General features: G+C 43.5%; 1 protein-coding gene across 1 annotated transcript in view; it reads left to right on the top strand.

Moving 5' to 3' along the window:
- The first annotated feature begins 2,419 nt into the window (after positions 1-2,419).
- NIPAL2 (NIPA-like domain containing 2) overlaps positions 2,420-26,191 on the top strand; it is a 53,547-nt gene continuing 29,775 nt past the window's right edge. Inside the window, exons 1-3 of the mRNA XM_014965162.1 lie at positions 2,420-2,801; positions 19,809-19,877; positions 23,001-23,172. Of these exons, the coding sequence (XP_014820648.1) occupies positions 2,697-2,801; positions 19,809-19,877; positions 23,001-23,172 (346 nt within the window). The 5' untranslated portion in view covers positions 2,420-2,696. The remainder of the gene's footprint in view (positions 2,802-19,808; positions 19,878-23,000; positions 23,173-26,191) is intronic.

Here is a 26,191-nt window from a genome sequence, read left to right as displayed (position 1 = left end):
CCCATCTTCTGCTTCTACTTCATGGGGCGTACCCTCAGAATATTTTAAGTGGCAGTCCCAAGAGCTTCGGTACCTTTTCAGTCACCTCAGCATCAGTTTCTGCCTGAAACCAGCAATGCACATACCGAGTTGTTTTTTTTAATGGAGGGTGGTAACTGAGGAGAAATAGTTTCCAAAATGCTGTTTACCTTCTAAAAAGGGCTGGATTACAATGTAAAGAAAGGTTAAATAACTTTGGACTCTTATACATGCAAGACAATCAGAGATTTTTAATAAATAAAGGATGTCATAAGGGGCCCTGCTGTGTTTAGACAGAGTGGGCTCAGTGTCTGAGTGGCTCACTATCTGGGCTCAGTGTGAAACAGTAATCCATCACTGCTAGATCAACTTGAAAAGCAATTCAACAATGGCTCCACGTAGACAACATTACAGAAAACCTGTTCCAATAGCTTTCTTATGCAAGACAAAACCACAGTCACATTTTTATTTTAGGCAGTGAACCAACAAGAATGAAGCAAAACAACCAGAGCTGTCCTCAAGAGATATTTCGGGCTGCTCCTCTCCTCCCACTCCCCTTACACTCCTTTTCAATCTCTTACCAGTTTGTGCATTTTTGGCAACAGAGAACCATACTGCAGAGGTCACTGGCAGGCTGGTAGGGACTGCTGTGGCTTTTGGCTACCAAAAACATCTTCCCCAGCCTGGCAAAGCATCAACCTCTTTGCTCCCCATTTTGAGCTGGGACAGAGGTGGCTGTAGGTGAAGGAGGCAGGGGAATGGGAGAAGTTTCTTCAGCCCCGCAACCTTTGACAACCAGTTGCTGCTTTTCCTCTTCGCCCCAGGATCTGCTATCCAACAAGTGCAAATTGAGGATGACAAATAAGAACATTAGCCTGGTGTTTCTGCTAAAATGATCTGCCTTGAAGTAGCTGATGTTGACACTTAAATTGTCAGCAGACTTCCAGTTTAGCGCTCCAGTTAGAAGAATGGGTCCATTCACACTTCCCTCTGAGCTATTGTTTCAACTCTCTCTAGACCGGGCAAATATCACTGTAGCAGTTTACACTCCAGTTCCACTTTAAAGGCCTTTTTTGCAACCATAACCCAAATTGCCTGGAAACTTTTTTTTTTATTTTATTTTAAATGTAAGCTTAAACTCCGGAGAATAATTATGCAACGCTGTAAAAATAGTCTGCAGCAATTTACATAGCCATGAAATATTGGAGCTGGTTTTTTCCAGTATACCTATGTATACATGGCTGCAGCTAGCCCCAGTATTTACGGAGGACTCACTGGAGCTTTGATCACAGAAACTGGTATTTCAAGTTAGGCCACACACATGAACAAAACATTTCTTGTTATACGGTGAGGTTTTGTGTTTTGGGGTGTTATATCACCAATTTATTGAAGCACTACCTTGCCACTTCTGTCTTTCCTGTATCACCTGGCTGGATTCAAATAACATTCTTGTGGGTATTGCAGGCATTGGTTATGTAGTCAAGAAGGAGAGTATTAATTTAACCTCAGTTTCTTTCCTGTAATTGTGTGTTCCTTCCATTTTTTAACAAGTTAACCACTCTGAGGGCCTGTGTCCTCATTTCTCTCTCTGCAGCCAACTTTGCTGCTGCTCATTTCTATTACCTATCATATCTCCTTGTCTGCTGGAAGCTCAGTCTCCACCTGCTCTTCTGCATGTTCACTTATCTCTTAATGCATCTTGCTGACGGTAGGACCATCAGTCCCACTGGAGCCAAGCAATCAATCCCACTTCTTCTTGAGAGCAGGAGAAAACTCTGCTGTAGAATAACTGCCCACTGACCTTGTCTGCTCCTCTAATTGTCATGACTTTGGACATTTTCAAGCTCAGCTGACAATGGGATAAAGTAATACAACCCAATACTTCCAAGGTACAGTATGAGCTTTCCGGATTGCAAGCAGTGATCTTGTCCAGAGCCTGAAGATGCAGTGGCTTAATTCTTCCTGTCTGTGCTTCTCTAGAAGCCTATTTCTGTCTCCCATGTAATTCTGCCAAGCTCCCACCTTGCTAACTCCTACTTTCCCTTTTAAGGAGCTTTTTTAGTTGTTGTTTTCCCCAGGACACCATAAATGATCAAATAAAAACTAACAGAATGAATGGATAAAGCCACAGCCAGGGAACAAACCCATCACCTGAAATCTCTGCAAAGAAACTACTCAGGAAACACTTTAAAGTGAATAATACGTGATAGAAGTAAGAATTTATGCAAGTGACTGTATGCATATGGGGACAACTTCCAACTCCTGCAACCTAGCAGAGAGGAATTAATAATTGACCATTAGATTTGGGCACTGATTTGAAGGAGTTAAATTCCCAGGCTGCCTTTTCAGAGCAGGGTGGGGCATTGGGGAAGTCAGAGAGAGGAAAAAAAAAAAAGGCACCTGAATGCCCTGGGAGGGAGCAGCAAAACCATCTGTCAAGCTCCCCTTCCTCTCCTGTGCTACAAATACTCCCCAGCTGAGGGTCTCTTGGTACCCACCAGCAGCTGCAGCCCTTGGCCCCACAAACCTGCGAGCGGAGTGACCCACAGGAGCAGCCTCTCCCACACCAGGAAGTGAGTGCCACGTCCCACTCCTGCTCGCCTGCCCTCACAGCCACCCGGACCCGCTGGTGTGACAGGGCATGGCATGGCCAGCAGCAGGGGCCTGAGGGCAGGGACATGGGCATCCTCCCCGTTTCGGAGTGGGCATCCTGGAACGCATCCTTTGGGGGTCCGGGCACTGGGAGCGGGCCCCTCTCCAGCCCCTGGTACAGCACACACAAGGTAAGTGCCTGCCGTGCAGAACCATGCTGGGGTCCAGCAAGAAGTGGCTCTGGGAGAGCAGGATTAATTATTTCAGCCTCTCCCCCTAGTCCTCCAAAGAGCCCCCTTCCAGCGCCTGTTTGCTGCTGACACCTGCTCCCTCGTCACCCTGTTGTTCAGCCCTCACTGCCCTGGCTTCCCCCTCCACCCGGTCCTTTCTGAGTAGGAGCTGGGCAGAGCCCTGTGCTGTTCTGCTCTGGAGCATCGCTGGTTTTTGTCATCCGTGTTTCTGTTGCTGTCAGTGCTGACAATGGATTTGGGCAACTGCAAACGAGGGACTGAGGCGGCCCCTGAGAACTAGCAAGTTGAAGCATCTGCTAACAATAAAAGTAAATTGGAGGTTGATTAAACCCTTTACCTTTTCCCTGCTTTTTGCTTCACAAGCTAGGAGGCATGGGAGGAAACTCAACATTCTTGTTTTTCGCTGCATAGGAGGCAAGTTACTTTTTTACGATGCAAGGTATTGGTATAAATTGTGCATAAAATAGCTTGCAACTAACTGCCCTCCTTTCTCTGCGAGCAGCCCAGTAGCAGGTCCTAGCCTGGGGAAGGTCCCAAAACCTTTCCCCTCTCAATTCTGCATTTGCTACTGGGTGGATATCCAGATGGCAGGAGGCATTTCTCAGCTCCGTGTTCCTGGAGGGAAGGAAACCTGTGAATTCCTGTGCTCAGGTCCCAGGAGCAGCAGGACTCCTGGCTTGATGGTTGGTTGTGGTGGTTTCCAGGAGTGGACTCCTGGCTTGATGGCTGTTTGTGGTGGTTTCCAGGACCAGAGCTGGAATCTCTTATGGGAGACAAGAGTGAGGAGCCAGGGGTTACTGTGGGTTTGGGAGTTAGGGCCCTGGGGCTGGGAGTGCTTGCAGAGGGGCTGGGGGAAGGCAGAAAGAGGGAAGTCCCTTGGCATGGTGACACCCACCTGCACCTCATGGTGGGTTTTTTGGTTTGCTTGCAAAACATCCCAGCCCTGCTCTTGTACTTCTTTGGTTGGTTGTGTGAGGATTTCTGTGTTTTAAGGCTAGTAGTTTTCTGAGAAGACCTGAATAATTTTTCAGTGTTGCTTGGGTGTCAGTGGGCAAGACTGGTTTTCTCAGCTTCTGTCTACTTGTGGAGTTGCAGCTTTGGAGCGGGTAATGGGTAACTCTGGTTTGTGAGTTGCTGCCAACCTTCATTTTCCCAAGAGGTAAATTCTTCTGTGCACCCCCATTTTCACATTTTACATTTTTTTAAATATCAGAAAGCATTTTCTCTCTCTGTTCCCGGCAAATGGGCAGTCCTGGCTGTGATTTAGTGGTCAGCACAGTTTCAGGACTTGATGTAGGGGCTTTTTCCTCTTCCCTTTTTCTTGAGGCCATTTCATCCTCTCTGTTAGGTTTCAAAGACAAGCTCGCTCTTTTTTACCTCTACAAGGGACTAGAACTGCATCAGATCTCATCTGCCTGGAAACAACCCCAGAAAGCTGAGCTGAATTGCTTTTGGGGAATTCTTTTTCAGCCTCCTTAGCCTCACAGACCCTCAGGAGGTGAAAGAATGAGATCCCCTTCCAAGAGCCCCTAAACATGAGGGGCTTGGCTAGGCTGCTGGTCACAGCTGCCTCAGTGCCACGTGGGCATCAGAGCCCTCCACATGGGATCAGTGGCTCTGACACACGCATTAGGGAAATCCATGGCACTCGAGTAAGCACTAAATGACATCTGTAAACATGCAGTTCTCTGGAAGAAGTTAAAGTGCCTGTGTCTAAGTGGCTGTGCAGTATAATGCCTCCTTGTGCTGGCATTACATTTCCTTGTTTTTTATTTAAATTGGAATTATTCTCCTGCCAGGTGCCTGATTGGGCTAATTGGCGCTAGCTGTTGGCGTGAGGGCAGCAGGGGGAATGCACGGTGGTGGGGAAAAAAAGGATGGAGGTAGGACTTCTCCTTGGCATCCTTGGCGTGGATGTAGCTTGGAGGATGCTGCTGGAGGAACTGCGCCTCTGAAATCAGCAGCAGAGGATCCCGTGCTCCTGCAGCTGTCTCAGCCCTTGCGTGTCAGGGGACATGGGTGTGTTTAACGGTGCAGTAAAACCTGATGAAATATGTACTTAGTTACCTGAAGAATTTCCTGACAAACTAAAATTATTGTAGTATTTTTGCATCTGCTGGAACAAGGAACATAAGAAGCCACCACATGTGGCTTTGGTCTGCCTAATGGGAAGTGTATGTAATTGCTTCAGTTTAATCCTTTTTTATTTCCCTCAGCGCTTCTCAAAGTTTGTTTATTTATTTCCAATGTTGTTGTTTATGGACAGAAATATTTTGCAAGATTAGTTGAGATTATTAACTGCAGTATTGATCTTGGTTTGACTTTGTCTCCCAGCTCTTTTCTCCTTCTCTGATACAGTCAATGAAGGCTGGGATGTGATACTTCTTCTGTAACTCGGTAGCTCACATGGCTGTTGTGTGTAGTCACGGTGTGTAGCTGTGCAAGCGCAGAAGCTGAGCTGGAGATGGGAATTCATTTCACTTCTGCTTCTTTTTCCTCCTTTGCCTGTCTCTTAATAAACTTGGAGTTATTACTGGCTGCCCAGACACTCACCTCCAGAGATTGTTTTATTTCGTGGGTTGTGGTAATAAATCATTTCGGCTCTATATTTGAGGTTTAAAATGTTGACAGCTCCTTCAGATGGATCCGTGGCCTCTTGTCCCGTGACAATATATCACAGCCTGTCACAGGCCATACGTGCAGGTGGCAAGTATGTGCAGCCAGGAAACCTGATCCTTGGTGTGGTCTAACCAGCGGCAAGCGGTGGCCGCTGTCAGGTGGGATGAGAAAGCCCAGGGATTAAACGCATCATTGTGAGGTCTTTCTGCACTGCCTTTTATATTGAATATATGAAATCTAGATTTTGTGTGAAATGCCACAGTTTTTGTTTTTAGCTCATTCTGTTCAAGGAGAAAGCCCTCAGTGCTTCAACTCACCCTGCCTTGCTAAAGGCTTGATGTCTCGTGACCGAACCTCAGCAAGGTGCGGGCATGGTTCAGTCCAGGGGCAGCACGGTCCCTGCTGGTACTTCTGCCACCGTGGGAGCTGCTGCCCCTGTGCTGTGTGAGACCCCGTGCAGGAGGGCAGAGAGCTGCCACCGTGGAGAGGAAGATTATTTCTCCATGTCCCTCAGCTGAGGAAGCACCCCAGAAACAGTGAGGTCCTCTTCAGCTGGCACTGCCACTAGAGAAAAGAGTTCTCATGGCACATCCTACAAACATTCACCAGGATATTTTAAGCACTTAAACAATGAAATCTCCAACCACGGTTTTCAATCAGGGAAAGCTCTAGAGCAAGCCAAGGTGTCCATGGGAGTGCAGGTGGGAACCAAAAGAGCAGCATGGCCACAGCACACACAGGTTTCAACCAGAGCAGCTTTCTTCTGCAAGAGGCAACCACCAGATATTACCAAACTTCTAAAGGTGAAGGCAAACCTTCCTGTTTTTTTTCCACTTGAAGTGTTTTGTAGGGTTTTTTTTAATGCCGTTTTCTCAGTCTCTGTAGGGTACCTCATGCTGCAGTCTGCTCCCCTATGGACTGTTTCAGCTTAATCAGTAAAGTGGTCCCCAAGCACGGGGACAGCAGAGACAAGCACATCCTTGCCCAGTGCTCTGCTGCTGTACTCATCTGTGAAGACGATGGTGAAAAGTTTTTCCTCTTTCCCCCCAGCTCCTCCTTCCAAAATTGTTTGCTGCAATCAAATCACTGACTATTTCATTGTGCTGTTCTTTACCCGTCAGATTTGAGAGTTCACAATTTGAGTGCCCTTTATCTTCTGGGGGAATGTGTATGGGAGAACATGCGTACCACTTTCTTAGGTGGGAAATGTGTGTTATTTTCAGCCCTTATAAATCAAGTTAGGAAGAGGACTTTGTTCAGCCTTTCAAATGCACTTTGTTTGAATCGGTCATAGGAAATCCAAAAGTCAAAGCTTATAATGAAGCAGCACTGCAAACAGTTGCTGCCAGCACTGATGCGTGTTCTTCTGGTGGTGCTTTGCTGTTGGGAATCCAGCAGCATTTCCGTGGCTTAGACCCTATTTAATTAAGTTCTGCTAGAAAAGGATGTGTGTCTTTGGGATATAAATGCAGGACTCTCAGCTGAGCCATCTTTGCACCCAAGTTTTCAGGCTCTGCCAGAGCTGTAGGTCTGATCTGCTGGGGGTTGTGCTCTGATTAGTGTTAGTGTGAATGAGAAGCTGACATGAGAAAGCAAAACAGAGCACTAGTCAGAAAGGATCACCCATATCTTTTTTACAACCTCATACATCCATTCTGCCTTGCCAAACATCGACTGTCCCTGCAGATGTAAAGATGTCTGGTGTGAAATGAGCACACGATTTATATAAACTGCAGCTTCCAGGTTAAAGAAAGATCAGCAGCTGCATGGGAACTCACTAATTAGTTGAAGGTAGGGATTATAAGTACAGGGGAGCCTTACCCCTTGCCTGTCTCCTCGCACAGTACCATAAGCATGTTTATATCACTGTGACTCTCAAATTCCTTAGGGAAATGTAGCAGTCACTGCAAGCAGAGTGGGAGTGAGCCGTGGAGCTCTTTATACCTCTGAATATAGAAGGGGCAGGGGATGAGACAGCAGGTCTGGAACAAATGCCTTGGGTGGGAGAGTAGTCCAAAGACTGGAGTTAGCATGCAGCTTTCTGAGCCAGCCTGAGGAGTGACCTGCTTGTCTGGTTTCCACCAGGCACTACTCTAGGTCCCAGAACAGCCTAATTTCCTAGTGCTGTGTTATTGGCAGGTCTCTATGACCCTGCTTGGGTTTCTCCTACCAAGGCTGGAAGGAGTCAGGTGGCTGTGGCAGTTTTGCCCCAGTGCCCAGCATGGTGCTGGGCAGCAGATACAGCAAACCAACTTGGCTCAGCATTTCGAGTTTGGGGCTCACAGTCCCAAAGCAAACCTATTGATGGGAGAGCTCATCCTCCATCTGTTCTGGATGCTTTCATCTCTTCAGCATTGCTGTCAGAGCTGCTTGATGAGTCCTTCCTGACAGCGAACAGAAGCTGGTGAGCAAAGCACTTTTATTTAGGCTGATGACTCACAGTTCATTTTGACCAAAGCAGTCTTGGTGGCTCCTCCTGGATGCCTCAGCCAGGACATTGGGAACAACTGCCCTCGCAGGGCTGGAGCCGTGCTGAGCACCAGCTAGAGCTCTGCCAAGTGCCTGTTCCCTGATCCTCGCTGGGCTGTTTTTCCCAAATTTCAGACTGTTTTCAGTGCTTCCTCTCCCAACAGCTGCTATGGTAAAATGAGTTTTAAGTTTTTCTGAGGACACTAAAGAACACGTGCATTTCATTTTAGTATTTTTTTTTAATGATTAAGGTGACAGTGAGTTAAACAGGAGCTTTGTAATTATGCTAATCTGTTTTTAGAGGTTTGAGAATGTTAATTCAGAAATTTCTGGGCAATAAGGAACATTACAATTCTTGTCATTTGTCAGAAAGTGGTGTGCAGAAGACAAATGCAAGGAAACTTGAGTCACAAATTATACATATCCTTCCTAGTCCAGAAATTAGTTTTGCTTTGGACTGCTTCAAAATGGTAGTTTACAGAAAGATTGCAGGCATAGTGCAGACTCTGTCTGATACCCAGCTCCACCACCAACTGGGGCTTTAACCATAGGCGTTATTCTTCAGCACAGTGTTGTAGAGCAGCAGAGTCAGATTTAGTCTGGAGCCAGCAAAGCAAGGTGAGTGCTTCTCTTGGCTCAGTCAGCACTGACTAGGAAAGACCAGGCATGGGACGAGCCTGAATCCCTACCGTGCTTTGGAGGCATCTGTCTGAGTGTAGCGCTTTGCCCTCCCTGCCTCCAACTTCTAGAATACTTTGCAAATAATGGACTTCAAATTAAATTGGCCGTGGCTACTGTGTTGACTCTGGTGTCTCACAGCCTTGCCTGGGAGCTGTAAGGTGATGTAAGGTGATGGTCTGGCTGTTCAGACAAACACCTGCCTTCTCCTGAGGTTTCATGAGGCTGCTGTGCAGATCTAGGACATCACTGCCGCCCAAAGAGGTGGTGTTGCTCCCATCCTGGATCTGTGCCTTTGCTGCCTCCTTTGCGCTTCATTTGCTCTGCATTGGATTCCTTGATGAGGCAGTTTTTCTGGCTAAATTGACAGGAAAATGCCAATTGATATAATTTTTTAAATAAAAGTTGCCCTTCTCATAAAATCTCACCTGTGACACTGTGACCTGTTAAAATTTTGTGACCACAAAGAAGACTTTATTGCTCTTTGAAGTATGATCTTTCTCTCCCTGTGCTATTGAAGTCTGCTTTGGGCATCGAAAAAAAGATGTCTGAATCTTATCCTTGCATGTCTCCCACAGTCTGCTGGATCTGATTAACTCCTGTTTGAAGGAATCAAAAGAATCCAAATGACTCAAGTAGAAATTTGACCAAACTCAAGCCCCATGGCTTTAGAAAGATGGGCAAACAGCAGACTGTGCACTTCAGTCATAAGGGAGGTGAGGACCTTTGGCTAACCTAGTAACTGCAGGCTGCGATTATTCCGGTTGGAGTTTTGGTGACACGTATAAACTGTTATGCTCATGTTTATAATGTCGCCACAGATTGTCCCAGAAGAATGACATTAGTTAATGTGAACAGTTGGGAGATACACTTTCCATTCTGTGACTAATCTGGACTTTGAAACGTACTGCCAGCAGCTTCAAAAGACAGCCAGTTGGTGTGAGAATCAACGCCAGGCCTGGAGCAGAGATCTTAAGAAATGTGGCAGTGATATTTGCAGTGTGCTCAAAAGTAAATAGCCAATATCAAACTAAACAGATGTGTACTGCTTAAATTGAGGTTATACCAGTATAAGCCCTTTCTCCTCCATGATGTCCATTGTTGATTTACATCATCTAGGCTAGCATCTTTGGCCTTGTTTAGTGATACGAGCTGTTTTGCCCATAATGGAGAAATGAAGAGTTATTTTGGAACTGTGATAGAGAGAAATCATAGGACAGTTAGAGTTTAACTCTTCTATGAGGCACACAGTGATTTTCTGGCTATATTCCCCTTTATATCTTCAACAGCCAAGGATATCTTCACTGGAAAGAGGCTGCTATGAAAAACAACCAAAATACAGGTTTTATGTACATAATAGACTTGCACCCAGATAATTAACTTCTAATCAAAACTTAGTTTAATTTTTTTGGAGCTCTATCCTGGGAGTAAATAGATAATGACTGCATTTACTTTGCTTTATGACTCTAACCTATTATTTCTTAACGTTTCTCTTCTGCTTTTGTGGGGGTTTTGTTGTTTGTATTTTTCCCCTTTGCTTTGGAATCCTCACAAGGTTCTTGTATTTATTGACTTTTAATGACAGTAATCTCTTTCCTTTGTTTCTCTCTTTCAGTGACAATCTTTTGCTCCCTGCAGTGACTAAAGCACCATGAATATTATCATTCAGTGTCTGTGTTATTATGCAGCAAAGACTCAGCCATCCTGTCAAGATGACAGAGAGCAAAGCTTGTAGTGTCTGCAGAAGCTTCAGTCAAACAAATAATTATTGTACTGGCTTTGGCCAGAGTTAATTTTCTTTGTAGTAACTTACATGGTGCTATGTTTTGGACTTGTGATGAAATGTGTTGGTAACATGGGGATGTTTTAGTTATTGCTGAACACTGCTTGTGCAGCATCAAGGTGTTTTTTTGTTTCTCACACAGCCTACCAGTGGGCAGGCTGGGGGTGCACAAGAAGTTGGGGGGGACACAGCTGGGACAACTGGCCCCAACTGACCAAAGGGGTTTGCCATACCATATGGCGTCATGTTCAGCAATAAAAGCTGGTGGAAAAAGGAGGAAGGAGCGACTTTCAGAGTTATGGTGTTCGTCTTCCCGAGTATCTGTTATGTGTGATGGAGCCCTGCTTTCCTGGGGATGGCTGAACACCTGCCTGCTGATAGGAAGCAGTGAAGGAATTCCTGATTTTGGTTTGCTTGCATACACATCTTTTGCTTTAAGTATTAAACAGTCTTTTTTTGTGCTTTTAAGCCTTCCAATTTTTTCCCCCATGTTGCTGGGAGGGGAGTTAGAGAGTGGCTGTGTGGGGCTGAGCTGCTGGCCAGAGTTAAACCACAACTACAGGTCGGAGGCTGCCAGGACAAACTGCAGAGCAATGCGTGGTTTACAAGCACATAGAGGTGATAGCATCTGTCTCGTGAAAAGAGTGTTCAGTTCTGAAAAGGAGTAGACAAAATTTATTTTTTTTTAATTCCTGAAAGGGAGTAGACCACATCAATCTTCATGGCCTTATCTCTCTAGTAATCCCTGTCAAGAAGAAACTTTCTAACCATTATAGTCTATACTAACCCTACAATACCAGAAAAAAAAGCAAGCTCTATATGGGAGAATCTGTTTAAGATACAGCTGCTGAAAGATCAATAATGCTCAAAACTGGGGAAAAAACTCGCCACCTTGTTATCTCTCTAAGTGCAACAGAGAACATAAAAAGGGGATAAGGGTACCTAGAAAGGATCATCCGGCTAAACTGATTTCTGTTATCTGCAGCAGAAGGCAACTATGTAGTAGATGTTTCGGATTCTTGTGAACTAGACACATGCACCTTATGTCAGCACCCGCCACGACCTATGAAATGGTAACCAATACTTTAAACCAGATTACCGTTTGTAGCAGGAGGTCAAAATGCACAACTGTGATGTGTCACAGGGAGAGAGCTGGGAAAACATAAGCCCAGTGCAGAAAATTAGCATATGAGGTCATTTCTTTAAGACTTTATTTGTTATCTCCAGACTTGCATCTTACAGTTTTGACCAGAAGTATCTGCAAATTAAAAGTATCCAGTTGTGTGTTTGTGCATCCATATGCATACGTGTGAATACTTTAGCGAGTGCAAGACCTCTTGTTTTTAAATCACCACTGATAATGTAGCAGTTGTTTATATTAAAATGAATAATGTTGCTAACCAGAAGGTTCTGCCTTCTGGAGTCCAGTCATTTTTTTTGCGTTAGGAACTATCTGTAAATGATTAACAGTCTCTGTGGAAATGAAACTAGGAGAGCCAAGTGCGTGAGGTGCAGGAAGGAGAGCAAGGAACTAATGTACAGCATCCCTCCTCTGCAGGAACAGCAGACTGGAAGGGCCTTTGGGCTGCCCATTCCCCTACCATAAAATCACGTAATTCTTTTAACAGATGGATCAAACTTCAATCGAAATGCAGTCAGATCTTTTCTTTTTTTTCCCCCTCCTCTGTTGTTACTCCTCTTAGAAGCTGTTCTGAAATACCACTGGCTTGGAAGTGTCCTCATTTCCAGCCTACGTTTACCCCTGTCCCGCACGTGTGACACGTGAGCGTGTTCACTCGGGTTGTGATGTGGAGAAGTGTGTTCTGTGCACATCAAAGGAAGGGTTAGTTATAGCTAACAGAGGATTAATTGAGACAGGATGGGAGACAAGCCTGCCTTTGTTGGAAAGTGATGCTGGAGAGGTGCACACTGGAAGAGGCATGTCATTCCCCTGCTCCTCTCGGCTGGTTAAAGGGAGATTTTTACATAGAAGTTCTTTTTAGGATTCGGTAAATAATGTATTAAGCTGGCTACATTGCTGTTGGAGGTTTTGTGTGTCTGATTTAAGGAATTAGAAATAGCTCATTTGTGCTGCAGCAAGACTTGTACTACAATAACAAAGGGGAATGAGCTAGCTGTGTTTGGTTTGGAGGCACGTCTGTGTGTACACGTAGAGCGAGCCACCTCTCCAACAGCACTCGCTGTGCCTTGTCCTGCAACTTGTTGTAACACTGAACAGCACTATTTACTCAGCTTTCAGATAGATCCTCTATGAGCTTGCCCATCTTTCTGAGCCCAGGCAGGGCTAGCTCTGTCTTGCAGGGCATGAACGGGTACGCTCCAGCTTCCCCTGTGCCTTGTGTCCCCTCCTTGGCCCTTGATATAGGGGTCCAGGGAGCCACATGAAGCAGGGAGAGAAGCAGCATGTCCTCTCAATGTGAGCCAGGCTGTAGCTTCTGGGTATTATTATATATAACCTTTCAGTGCTCTGGCTTGAACCTCACCTCGTGCACCAGGAATTACACAGGGTCTAACACGAATATCCAGAAAGCCTGCTCCTGGGCAGCAATGGAGGAGCATCCCCCGAGCCAGCTGGCTGTTTTGTGGGAGAAGGTGGTCAGGCAGTGCTGGCTTTGCCTCGTTTCTTCCGAGGGACCTGGAAACTGGCAAAAGTTTATAATCCTCTTCTTGCTTTTCCAGGTATGTCACTTCTATAGTTGCCATAGAGATGTTATGTGATGGTCCTTGAGAAAGTTTTTCTATTAAGATGTTATTAACTATGATTGAAAATTTTAGACCCTCTGTTATAGAGTCACTGGAGAGGTTCTTATTTGCATCTAACAGGCAGTATTAAAAGCATGAAATAGTCTTTGATTATACAGCAGGCTATTCACCTGAGGAACAGTGTAATAATCCATTCTTCTCCTTCCCCGTTGTCGCATTTATTTCTAATTTTGAGAGTTTTTTTCCTGAAAATAAGAAACTGAAATTTAGGGGTTGGGAGATTTGATTGTAACCCTTTTGAAAAGAAAAAAAAAATACTACTCATAATGTTTGTTAAAATTATAGTAGATGGATATATTTGTATATAGCCTTAGTGAGCATATTGAAAGTTACTTTAGTATATTTCACAATTCATATTATTCAACTCAGTTTGTTATCCATTATGGACATTAATTTAAGTAATCAGACTGGTAATTATAAATAGGATCTCATGAAAATGCTTAAAATATGGAGATGAGTAGAAGGGCTCTGCTTCTGTGGTTGCTTTATCTTCTCAAGTTCCCATAGCTTTTCATAACTTACCAGGCCCTCCTTCCAGCCTTTAAAGTTTGTCTCGTTTCTGGAAAAAGGTATATTTTAAATTTGTGAGGTAATGAAGGTAATGAAAGATAAAACCTAGTAAAGGCAAGGATGCTGTAATATTCATGAGATATGAACTTTGTCTACTGTGGTCTGGAATCCAGCCTGGCAAGCTGTGTAAAATCTGCAAACTGGCTTGTCCTCGCTCAAATTTATCCTGACTTAGTTACCAAGTCTCCTCTCTCCTTCTGTTCCTAACAAAGATGGTGCCAAATGTTTTATTTCTCTCCTGTTTGTGTATTGAAGAATGTACTTTTTCTTTTATGTCACAGTGAACAAATCAAATGTATTTTCATTACTTGGTCCAACACTGGTAATTGCCCTTTTACTCTTATTTCAGCTCTCCTTCAGTACTTCATATAGGCCTGAACGTATATATGTGTATATGAAGTGCACTAAGAAAACCATTGAAACCAGGGACCTTGCTTTCTTTCTACATCTGCAAAGCCCTGAGTACAGCCAGAGCTCTGTGAATAATAATAGCTAAATGATAAGCCTCTCCTAATTCCACATGGTGGCTCTTTGAAAAATATGGTTTGTGTTAAGGACTCTGAATTCCCTTTGCTTCGGAGTTAACTCAGAATTGGAATTTTAGAAGGCATTTCCCCCTTCCCCCCCCCCCTTTTTTTTTTTTTATAAGATCCATTGAGATCTGACAAAATCCTAATTACTGGAAATAAAGTGTAGTTTTTGAAGCAGTATGTGACATTACACTTGTTGGAAATGCCTTTAGATCACAAATAAATGCAGAAATAAAGAAAAATAGGAGGAACAGTTTAATTATCCCTGATGAGTGAGCCAACAGCATACATTTGAAGTGGTTTTTTTTTTCTGTGCATCAGGTCAATTTATAGGCATAGCAAGTTTCCAGAAATAATGTCCATATACCTTTTAGTCAATGCAAATTAAGTTAATCTTTCTAAGTTTTCATTTCACAGGCCTGGCAACTGAAGCTTAATGTGCATTAGGAAAACATACGTGTAATATGGATAAATTGCATCACTGGGTCTCCAATGCAGATTTTAGTGTGCAAAGGATAAGTTTATTAGAAATAGTGCCAAAGATTTAGATTTCAGCCTAGCTTTCAGTTGCCATAAACCCTTTCATTTACTTTGGCAATAAAAAGAGACCTTGCGTGTAAAATGCCCTTTTAAAACACTGCCAGAATGATGTGAAAAGGGTAAATGAGCATCAGGTCCTGCATGAGTGCTCGAAGCAGGTAGCGATATGCCGCGCTGCCGCTCATTTATTTTGAATAGCAATATGTTGCCACTTCACGTGGCAAATGGATGCCTGCTGACCCATCCTTCAAACCTCCCTGCCCCACACCTGGACTTGTGTGAGAGCCTCGCACGACTGGGATGGGGGATGCCAGGACAGTGCTGAGGATGCCTTTCTCGAGAGGAATTTGCCACTTCTTGAACTCATTCCCCCCCCTCAGTCCCCTGTACCGGCCACCGTCACCCCTGGCAAACTGTGCAGGAGTCACGGTTTTAAAACCCTTGCTGTGGCATGTGAATTTTGATCCTCCTTTAGAGCTAAACGTTGGCAGGTGGCTTATAAAAAGCATAATGCTAATGGGCTATGTTTTGGGAGGGTTATTTCAAACAGTGGAACAGTTTGGAGCTGGAACAGTGCCTTGCAGGCCTCACAAATAGTTGTTTTAATGCAAACGAGGCAGTGAGGGGTTGGGGGGAGCCAGAGGGAGGCATTCCTCAAGCTGGCTCTGCCACCGAGGAAAATGTCGGCAGGTCCCTAGCTTCAGTCCGTGGTCTGTGTGCTTGGGGACTGTCTAGAAAGGGCCTCAAAGCCAGCAAGTGACTTTCATGGCTTGTTCCAAACCGTATTGAGGTGAAGGAAATCAAATTTCTGTGGTGTTTTTATACTTTCTGGAAAACTTAAGGGCAGGATGTTTCTGTGACAAGCATTTGGAAGCACTGGAAGAATGCGTCAACAGTTTGAAATGTGGGGTCCAACAAAATGGCCTGTACGTTCAGACAGATGTTTTGGTGATGAAGGGATTTGCATTTTACGCCAACAGTTTTGAATATTTAAGGATTTTTCTTGTAGAAGTCCTTAGTTGACTGAAGTAGCACCATGGCTCTGAAGTTGTGTCTGCAACTGAATTCCCTCATGGAGGTTTGTCTCAAGACTTATGTGTGGGAAGCTGTGCAGTGCTGCAGATGATATCACAACTGGATATCCCAACTGGAAATTCTGTGTTCAGAGAATATCGTGTTTATTACTTATAAAGCTGGCTGTTCCACCAGTCCTCTAGCCTCTAAAGGATGTCGAATGGCAGACACAGCACAAATAGTGAGGCCTTTTACGTGGGAACAAAAGGGTTGTGGTGGCCTTCAAGGTAATACGGCAACCATTTTGATTTGATAGGGTGACCTATCTTCTGTTGAGGGTCATCTTTCAATCATGCATGGTTCTACTAGCCTGAGGTAGCACCCGATTTTTTTTCTCTCTCCTGTTTTGAGTGCTGCTGTATGTGATGGCTCTTGTGCATTAGAAATTACCTGCTGATTTAAGATGCACTCTGGTTTGTGAAATTTGCGATCTAATTTTTCTCTTTAGTGCATTTTTCTTCCCTGTTGTTTTCTTTTATATTGGCATGTCTGAGTATGAACCTGTACGAGACAGGTTTGCCATGCTATAGCTGCATGGCGTTACTGTACTTTCATCTCATCTCCCTGAAAGGATCCATGTGATATTTGAACTCCTTAGGGCACTGTACTCTGCTTTTAATCTTCAGGGTCTGTCCAGCCCTGGGTTTGGAAATACGGTGCTATCACCATACTAAACAGAGCTCATTAGCACATGTCAGCCTGGAGCAGGCAGTGCAGTATATATGCCAACAGCAACGCTCAGGTGAAACATGTGGCCATTATGAAAAAATGACCTGAGCAATGAGGTCGTTGAGCCCAGACTGCCACTACGGCTTTGACTTGATCATACACGCACTGGTTTTCCTGATGTGCAGACGCGGGAGGTTGCCTAAGTTAAGCACAAGGGAATGTCACCCCAATGCCTTCACACATGTTTGTCAGGGCCCTGAGGCCACCCACAGCCCTGCCTGTCCCTGCCCGTCCTCAGGGCTCTCCCACCCTGCCCAGAACCCCATGTCAGATCCCTGGGGCCTCTGCTCCAGCCATGCCACAGCAGGGCCAGTCTCCATCTCCCTGCCCTGCCCGGTCATGGGTCCTGCTGAGCCAGGCCCACCCACAGACCCATGTCCCAGCCCACCCTCAACAGACGGGGATTCTGATCTTGGTATTTCACAGGGAATTATTAAGACAATGGTCACATATGTCTCAGTATTTCCCAGAAAAAGAGGAGAAGACTGAGAAGACCCCCGTTTTTGACCTGTTTTCTGTTCCTGGCAACTTCTGGAACCTGTGAGAAGAGGATTGACTTTTGTGAGATGACTTCTGCTCAGACATAGGGTGGCCATCATGTTAGAAATTTCACATGTCCCTGAATGATATCTGAGCTAAGCTCATGTGTACCTGAGGAAGCAACCATCATGGTAACAAAGCAGTCAGCTCTGGAGAGGATACCAGTAATGCACTGGAAGGCTTCTTGCTGGAGTCCCTATCCATGCAGCATGGTAAAGCCGTGAAAAGGGCATTTGATTCAGTCTCTGGAGTCAGATACTCAGGTCGTTATTAGTACTCACACATGGATATTGCATATTTACTTGGATGACAGGTGAAATGTCATCCTCTGCCTACCAGCTGCATGCAAGTTTTACTCAAGAGCTGGATGGAGACCCTCCTTTGGGTTTGCTTGAGACCAACCACACGCCCTACCTGGGGTGCTGGTTGCCTCCTGAGTCCTGCGCAGTGTCTGTGACTCCCAGATGGAAGCTGGGAGTAAGGAGCTGCAAGGGTTTATCCAGAGATGCAGCCGTAAGGGCAGGATTGGCCACCGAAATGGAAAGAGCCGCAGAGAGACTGGATTCTCTGCTGGGAAATAGTGTAGATGTGTCACAGTTACTGATGTGAAAGCAATAAAATGGGGTAAATGAGGTGGTAGTTTCTGTTTTCTATTCCCTGGTGTCTCCTTTTTCTTAAACCCTTCATGACGAGGCTGACAAGGCCACTTCTCCACCCCCTCACAAGGGAGCATGTTGTCATTTAAAAAGAACAAGTCTTTGGGAGCAAGAAAACAATTTTGATTTAACTGCTGTTTTATTGAAGCTGCTGTGTGTGCAGGATGATGCAATAATCCACCTGTGAAGTGGCCAAACTTTGCGCAAGATGTAGTACCACCAGCATCAAAGCCTCAGGAAGGAAAACCCATCCCCTCTGCTCCTGCGGGGCCCTGGGTGGGAAGCGTTTGACAGCATTTCCCCAGGGTGTAAGGAGGTTGCTTGGCTGCTCGTGTCCCAATAATAGTGCCTAATCTCAGTAAGGACATCTGTGCCAATGTGGGCTGAGATGTCTTGTCACACACTCCCCTCTGCTCCAGTGAGGGGTGTACCCGGAGCGTGGAAAATACACCATGTGTGAGAGCCCAGGATGTGCTGCTGGAACATCCACTGGGGAAACTGGTGTGGGGGGCAGAGGGTGCAAGATGGGAAGGACCTCCAGTAGCCAGGCACCAGAAGGAATGAGCAAAACTCTTGAGTAATGCTTCTCATTGAATGCTTCATGCATGCAGGCTGTGGCACTGGTGCTCTATTACTTGGCACAGAAGCTGTGTGAGCAAAGGGAGCCCTCACCTCCTGCATTCCCCTCTCTACATCCCCTTGTACCCGTTGGTCATGTCTTGGTGACACCTGGCAGTTGGCCAGGCATTTCGCACAGAGTGACTCTGTTCTGCTTCTCCTTCTGAGTCTAGACCAGTACAGAAATGTATGGGCTTGGAGACGTGGATTCAGCTGTGTCTCTTGACTAAGAATGTTATCATCCATTTGTAATAAGGTTGTTTTTTCTTCACATTTTGGGGGATGCTCTTTCCCAGTCTGGGAATTATCTAGCCAAAACAACAATCTCCTATTGTAATCTCCAAGAGTTTGGACCACATACTGCTCTTTATAAATGTTGAGGGACAACAGCCTTTGTGGCTGGTAGGCACTGCCTGTTCGTAGGTGCCCAGGGACCTTCTTGGAGAAGAGTCACGAAAGCTGAGGCGGGGAGCACTGTGTTGGATGCTACTTTACAGCTTGCAAGCAATACTTATGCTGGGTTATGTTACCATGACCTTGTCATGTTTTATAAAAATTCACTGATAGTATGTTTGTCTTCTCTACAAGCTAATGGGGCTCCTCATAGAGCTTACCCCAGTGACCTTGAATGGGTCTTGAATACGCTTATGACAATGCACAAAGTGTTACAACATTTTGAAAGTAGACAGGGAGATCTACCATGTACCTGTTATTTGAGCTTGCTGAAATGGCATTTTTTTAATGGCTGCTTTCCAAAATAATGAATCCTGCCTGAATGTTTTTAATTTCTCAGCTTCATAGAAAGTTTGCAAATCTTTCTGAAAATTAGACAGGCTGATTAGAAAAGAATTTGATGAAATAACACAATACCTTAAAGAAACTGTCAGGAGACCTATGTTCCTGGCTGCCCTGTCAAACGGTGGATATGTTAACACATAAGATAATTGTGTTCCAATATGAACGGTTCAATTGCTGTTGATTTTCCTTCTGGATTATGTAACAAAACAGGTTCTTCTTTTGGGAAAGAAGAATACCTGTGTGTAGTGTTCAGCTGAGACCTGTCTAGTTTTTTTTTTTCATGACTTAAATTTAAGAAGGTGTTCTACTGAAGGATGGCAAAACAAACTCCTGCACTGGGATGTCCTTTCCATTCCCAGTCATTTACTACTTAAGTCCTGGTCAACTGTGCAGAGATACTTTTTTTATCATTTTACTCAGTGTAGCATAAACTCAGTGATTGAAAAATGCAATAATTTGTTTTTGATTGGGTTGCAGTGTGCTGTCAGAAAATCACCATTATATTGTTCTTCTTATACTAATGAATATTCTTGTACTTCTTTGTTTTGTGATCTTGCAGACTCAGCTCTTGGGAGTTTTACTTGCTGCTGCTTCAAATTTTCTGATTAGTGTCTCTCTGAATATACAGGTATGAATTATTTCTCTTTATTCAGAGTTTTTTATATTTAGCGAGTAACTTGTGTTACAATTTGTTTTTATGGTGAAGTTCAAAATACAAATTTTGTTGCAATTAATAAACATTCCCTGTCTTTAACTGGAGTTTAACAGTGCCCTGCTGTAGTTGTTTGCACTACACTAGCTCTCAACTTGTTCTGTGCTGTGATTTTCATATGGGAATAGAGTAAAAACTCCTCCTCCTCCTTGTTATGTGCCATAAGGAACTACCAGCTGTGACCCAGTGTGGTTCTGCTGGACATCACATGAACCTGTCTCAGTGTCTAAATCTAAAGTGAAATTGACCACAAGGTCTTAAGTGCTGCTTAATGAAGTGATTAATGTAATTAAATGCATAGAGGCATATGATTTTTTGCAATATTGGGCCCCAAAATGACTTTGACTAATTTAGTTTTCTTTCTGTAATTAGGATAGAATAATCAGAGTAAATATTACTTTAAGTCATAAAAGCAAAGGGAGATGCTGACCTTACAACTATGGCAAAGAGTTGTAGGATGAGTTTTATAAAATCCTTTCTGTATTAATAATTAGAATACATACTAAGTAGAAAGTCAAATAATTAATTACAATCTGTATCTTGCAGACTTCATGATATTTTTAGGTCTTCTAACAAAAGTTTTTAAAGTGCAGATGATGTTGCTGTATAAGTTGTCCAGAATAAAGTGGTTTTGCTTACTTGTATTTTATGAGTTGTATGCCTCATATAAAGCTATTTCTTGCTTTTTCAGTAAAGGATGAAACAGAAAGCTGTGGAATATGAAGCTGCCTATTCATAATAACCCATTTTATTAATTTTAGAAGGTTCTTCACTGATTCCCTTTTAAGTATCTCCAGTTGGAGAATCCCATAGAAAGAAATCTGTTCAGCCAGAGATGGCAGGCAGGTTGAGATGACTGCTGCCTCTCCAATATGAGTTCCAGCCTGCTGACAGTGACAGTACTAGGACAGGCTCTGTTTCAATGGAAAAAATCTTGTTGGCGAAGTAGAAATTCAGACTTGCCCATAATAATGAGGTTGTTCAGACTTCATATCTTTTGTCTGCTGAGGGCACTGAGTGCCAGAGCGGCTGCTTTGCGAGGGGATGTACTGAGGCATGCAGACTTCTACTACCTTGTAATCATTAACAGCATTTACTTATTTTGAACTGTCTTACAGCATTTTAAATGCTGTTTAGGAAAATCCAATAGCTCTGCACTGCCATTTGACAGACGGTTTCAATCAAAATTTGTATTTATTTTTTAAATTGGTCTTTCTCCATTTAGTAACAACATCTTATAAATATGAATAATGACTTTCCCTAAATGTCAACATTTATTTTCACACTCTCTTTCAATGGACAGGCCAAATTTTATTGTTCAGTCTCCCTTTTCCACCGTGAGTTCAGTTATTCTCCCTCTCTTCCCTCTAGCTTGTTGTCAGCTAAAGAACAGCCCACCATTTGCTATGTATTTCAGCTGGATTGTAAACAGCCTCCACCTAAATACCATCCACGCACAGTACGATGCAAAGGCGGCAGACATCTGGAGAAGGAAGGCTGTAGGGGAACCGATAAATTCACTCTTCTGTATTCGTTGCACATCTTTTCAATCACACTGTGCCCTCAAGGGTTATTCCTATGAGAATGTGGGGAGAAACCAGAGCTCAGGAGTCACTTAAGAACTTATCCTATTTAGTTTTTAGCAGAAACTTGGATTCTTGATTTGAATATTATTTAATATTCATTTCAGTTGGATCTTTATTGGGCGTTTGTTTGTTTATAAAAATGGAACATGCAAAATCCTGTATGTTACTGTGAATTGCTGGTCTGTGGCTCAGGGAAGTATGATTTCCTTATGCTCCCTTTCTCCTTGGAGGACTAAACTTCCTCCTAGGATTTCATCCCCTGAACATGTTCCTCATCATGAAGCTGCAATAATGGGCTGCATCCTCTCAACAAGAGGAACAACCGAGTCCCTGGTGTATCACAGACGTTACTGTTTGGTCCATACTCTGTAGCGTATCTTACAGAGTAGAATGGGAGGATGAGGAAAATTGCTTGCAATGTCCCTGCAGCTCTGCAAGGACTCTTCCAAAATCAAACATCAAGTGATGGGGAAAAAAAAAATATTTTACCACCATGTATACTACAATAGTTGCATCACTTGATTTCCTACTTTTTTGACCCGTTTTCCTCCCTGTGCAGAGAGGCCAGTGAGGAATCTGAGAAATAAAACAATATTCTGCAGAGGGAATGTGGTAAACATCACATCCTTCCCAGTCATGGCACCTTCCTGATGGAGAGTGCCTGGACTCTGTTTCAGAAGACTGGTATGATCAAAGTCAAATTATCTTGTTATATACAGGTTGTTGCTGTATAGCCAGAGAGAAAACATTTACAACATGTCAATGATACCTTTGCCATATAACAAGAAGTGTTGATGAAGTATTACTTGACTATATATTATGCCTGTTGACACAGGTATAGCTGGTTTTCCTTCTGAAAACAATGCTTTACCCGAGATCTTCTTCTAAGGTCAAACAGGAGATTGTAACCAAATCCTAAATTCTGCCTAATTAATTTAGAGTCCTCCCCACAACAGACTTGGTTAAGTGCTGTCTTTTCCTTTTTTAAATTGCATTTCTGGCTAGGATATGTATCAGGGAGCAGGAACACCATGGCATCTGGTTGCCTTCTCCAGTTTGTTGCCACTGTTCTGATTTTGCCCCATCGCCTGCCTTTGAGTGTTTCCAGATTCACAGCACAACTGACAAGCTTTACTTTGGAGAAGAACAGGGGCGTGCAGTGGTAACTAGGAAGCATTTGCTAGTATTCACTTAATATTTTTCAGGATTATTCAGAGGTCTAATTTTCCAGTCGTTTCCACCACGGCTAAGAAAGCACACGTCTGAAGCAGCACTGAGTTAACACAAAGCAGTGTGTCTGCAACAGCAAGCTGAAAGTCGTGTTTAAAAAGAAAATCTTGAAGCACCTGGAGTTTGAAGTTGACAGCCCCCTTAATTATTCCACTTTTGTCAGACATTAGAACACAATGGAAGTCTTTCTTTTCATGCCTGTTCCTAATAATTAATTTTCTAGAAATGCTCTCATCTCCGACTGGCTTGCCAAACAGAGCCGAAGCCCTACTACACAAGCAAGCTGTGGTGGTGCGGGATTACCCTCCTGGGGCTTGGAGAGGTGGGCAATTTCACAGCCTACGGATTTGCCCCCATTGCCCTTGTCGCTCCGCTGGGATGCGTATCTGTCATAGGTGAGATGGTTTGCAATTTTTTTGCTCGGGTACATACTTGAATCGAATGCTTGTTTGTGACGTGGAATAATACTGTGGGAACTGTGGCAGGAACGCAAGGGGAAAATGCTAATGCTGTGGTTTGAAAAGAAATTATTCATACAATTACATGAGCAGACAGTTTAACACAAACCCGCTACTTAACTCGGAGACTCTTCTAATATCTTTCTTTTTCCATAGTTTTGTGTCTCTCTGGGCTCTGTTCGTTCTGGACGGTTGGTCACCCAGGGCTGTACCAGCACTGCTGGCTCTGCAAACCCCTGGAGCAGGGTCTGGCATCCTGCTGACCACGCAGAGCTGTGGTCTTGTCCCAAGTACCTACAACCTGTTTTCTGTGGTCACACCAAGCGGTTTCTGCTGCCTGTTCCCTGCCCGTCACCATGATTCATGTTGACATGGGCAATCTTACTTGGCTCGCTGCAGTGTGTGACAAAAAGGGTCTAGAAAGTTCCTGAAATGTTTAGTTTATTTTTGGACGTTGTCAAAGTTGTTAATGTGTTCCTTTGTGTGCAGATTAATTGGATTTTAGCAGAAGTCTTCTCCATAGGGCTCATTTGATGTGATCTTAATCTTTCCTTCATGTGCTTTTTTGTAGTTAAGGTATTGACAGGTATGAGATGTCTGTTTCTTTGTTAAAGAAATACTCATTTTAAAATATGTTGTCGTGTTGTGCTAATGCAAAGCAAGAGTGTGCGGGGCAGTATTGTACAGAGACTGTGAAAGCAGGAATACAGGGTGCAGCTGTATCCCTTAATCGAGTAGCATCATATCCACAGATGAACCATCCAGGGCTGAGATATCACAACAGCTCTGTGCACGTTGGAGCTCATTCACTTGCTATTGACAGGTGATAACATTTGACCGTCTGTCTCTAGCTACCAGTTTCGTGCTGGGAAGTGACGTTGCAGTGAGGGATTCTGCATGGGGAAAGTAGAAAAGATGAATTATCCTCCTGGTGGCCTGCCCTGCTGTAGTGGAAGGAGCCAGCTGGCCATATGTGGGTGCAATTTAGCAAAGAGATAGTGGGAGAAGGAAACTGCAGGTAATTTACTGTAACCTTTAATGTTAAACTATTGCAGAATTTTGGAGAAAGAGACATAAAGCCACGCTAGTGCAGCATTGTAGGAAAGATTTCTCAGAGAAAGGAATGAGATATTACCTGAGATGAAAATGTAAATTAATATGACATGTCCCAGTGCAATTTTGGTAGCGGTAGTTATATCTTTAACAATTGCAGACATTTCCAGATGTCTGTGAACATAAAGGGACATTGACCAATCTAATTTGTTGCCCAAACTGAATAAAATGCAAATATAGAAAACTAGAAAGAAGTGAAAAGCAGTGGGAAGGGAAAAAAATTCCATTGGTTATTAAACTGCTACAAAGAAGAGGTCACACTTAAGGTTGATTTTTATCTGGGCATATTCCTTCTTTACCTTTGCAATATGCAAAGAAATATTGCATCTGTTTTCTCCATTCTCCACTTCCCCTTACTCATAACAAATACCAAGAAACCATTTTCATAACTTTTATATCTTATCAAAATTCTCATCCACCTTTATTTTTTTTTTCAAACTGACCCAAAATGCTTATCCTGGAAGATGCCAGAAAGCACTTTAATATCTTATATTCCATTCCCCTATATTAGCTGACAGTATCCATTTCATAGCCCAAACAATAGAGATATCTGAAATTTTATTTAGTCTAGCAAACATTCCCTTAAGGAAGGGAAAGTAGAACTGATGTAGACAGCCAATTACAACAATAACTTCCCAGTAATACTTCCTACCATTAGATACTCTCCTGTCTTCTGAAATTATAGCCAGAAAGAGAGAGCATCCATTTAATTTTACAGAAGTCCATCATTTAGAGCAATGAAAAACTGACCAGGACATATGTGCATCGTCTGCTAACAACTGGGCAAAGGATAGTTTGGGCAGCAGGTCTTCCAAGTTAAAAGATTTAGAAATATTTTTCTCATTAAGTTGTGACCTATTTTAGGTGGACTTTGCACAGTCTAATTTGCAGTTGTTTTGCATTATTGTTGAATGTGTGTCTTTCATAAGTTAATTTTTTAAATGAAGAAATTAAGCACTCGATAACAAACTCCAATCTGAACCCTAAGTCTGCCCTTCTGAGAAACATTTTTTCAAAATCTGGTGTCAACACATCCCACATGGTAAGAGCTGACACTCACTGACATTGGGTACTCGGTACCCATGGAGTACTGAGGGGAAACGTGCTTTGCAGTACGCCCAGCCATCCAAGGGATTCTCTGAAGATCCCTGTCACTCTGGGTCTGCATGGAAAGTTTCCTTTGCTTGGAAACCAGGGTTTTGGAGAAGGAAAAAGCAGACTGGTGTCTCTGCCCAGAATGGATTTGGGTTTTACCCATCATATATCTCCAGACCTCTGAGACAGGAAGCATCCTGGGTCTTAAAATAGATGGAGCCACCATCTATTATGCTCTGCTACCACACTTAACTGCATCCAACTGAATTTTGCACTTAACACGGTATCAATTAAATAGTGAAAAGTTTGTGTCTCATTCTATTGAGCTGGGTGCTTCCGATGGCTCTGTTTTAGAAAAAATCCAGCACCACAGACCATGAATTGGCATGACACCAGTAGATTTTAATATTTTTTTTCTTAGAATTAAGCAACAAAGTCTATATTTTTCTTCTTACACTGTGGAAGTATTTCTGTGTGTGGTTGCAATGATGCAAGCTCTACATCTGTTCAGGGTTTTAAATAGTTTGAGAAGACAGCAGTTGTTGTCTTCAAGAGGAGAAATTGGTAAATTTTTAATTTAAAAGTGGAGGAGTTGTACATGTTTGATGTGATCATTAAAAAGCTTTTTATACTTAAAAATTAAAAATCATGTTTTACATGTAGCTTGGGTAATTTTAGGCTGCTGTGGTTTTTAGCTCGTTGTCTTGCTTTTGCCTGCAGAAATAACTTGGGGGTGGGGAGGATGAGA

The sequence above is a fragment of the Calidris pugnax genome, unplaced genomic scaffold (genome assembly GCF_001431845.1).
Source record: "Calidris pugnax isolate Ruff unplaced genomic scaffold, ASM143184v1 scaffold41, whole genome shotgun sequence".
NCBI classification, from domain to species: domain Eukaryota; kingdom Metazoa; phylum Chordata; class Aves; order Charadriiformes; family Scolopacidae; genus Calidris; species Calidris pugnax.
This window is presented reverse-complemented; position numbering and strand designations above follow the sequence as displayed.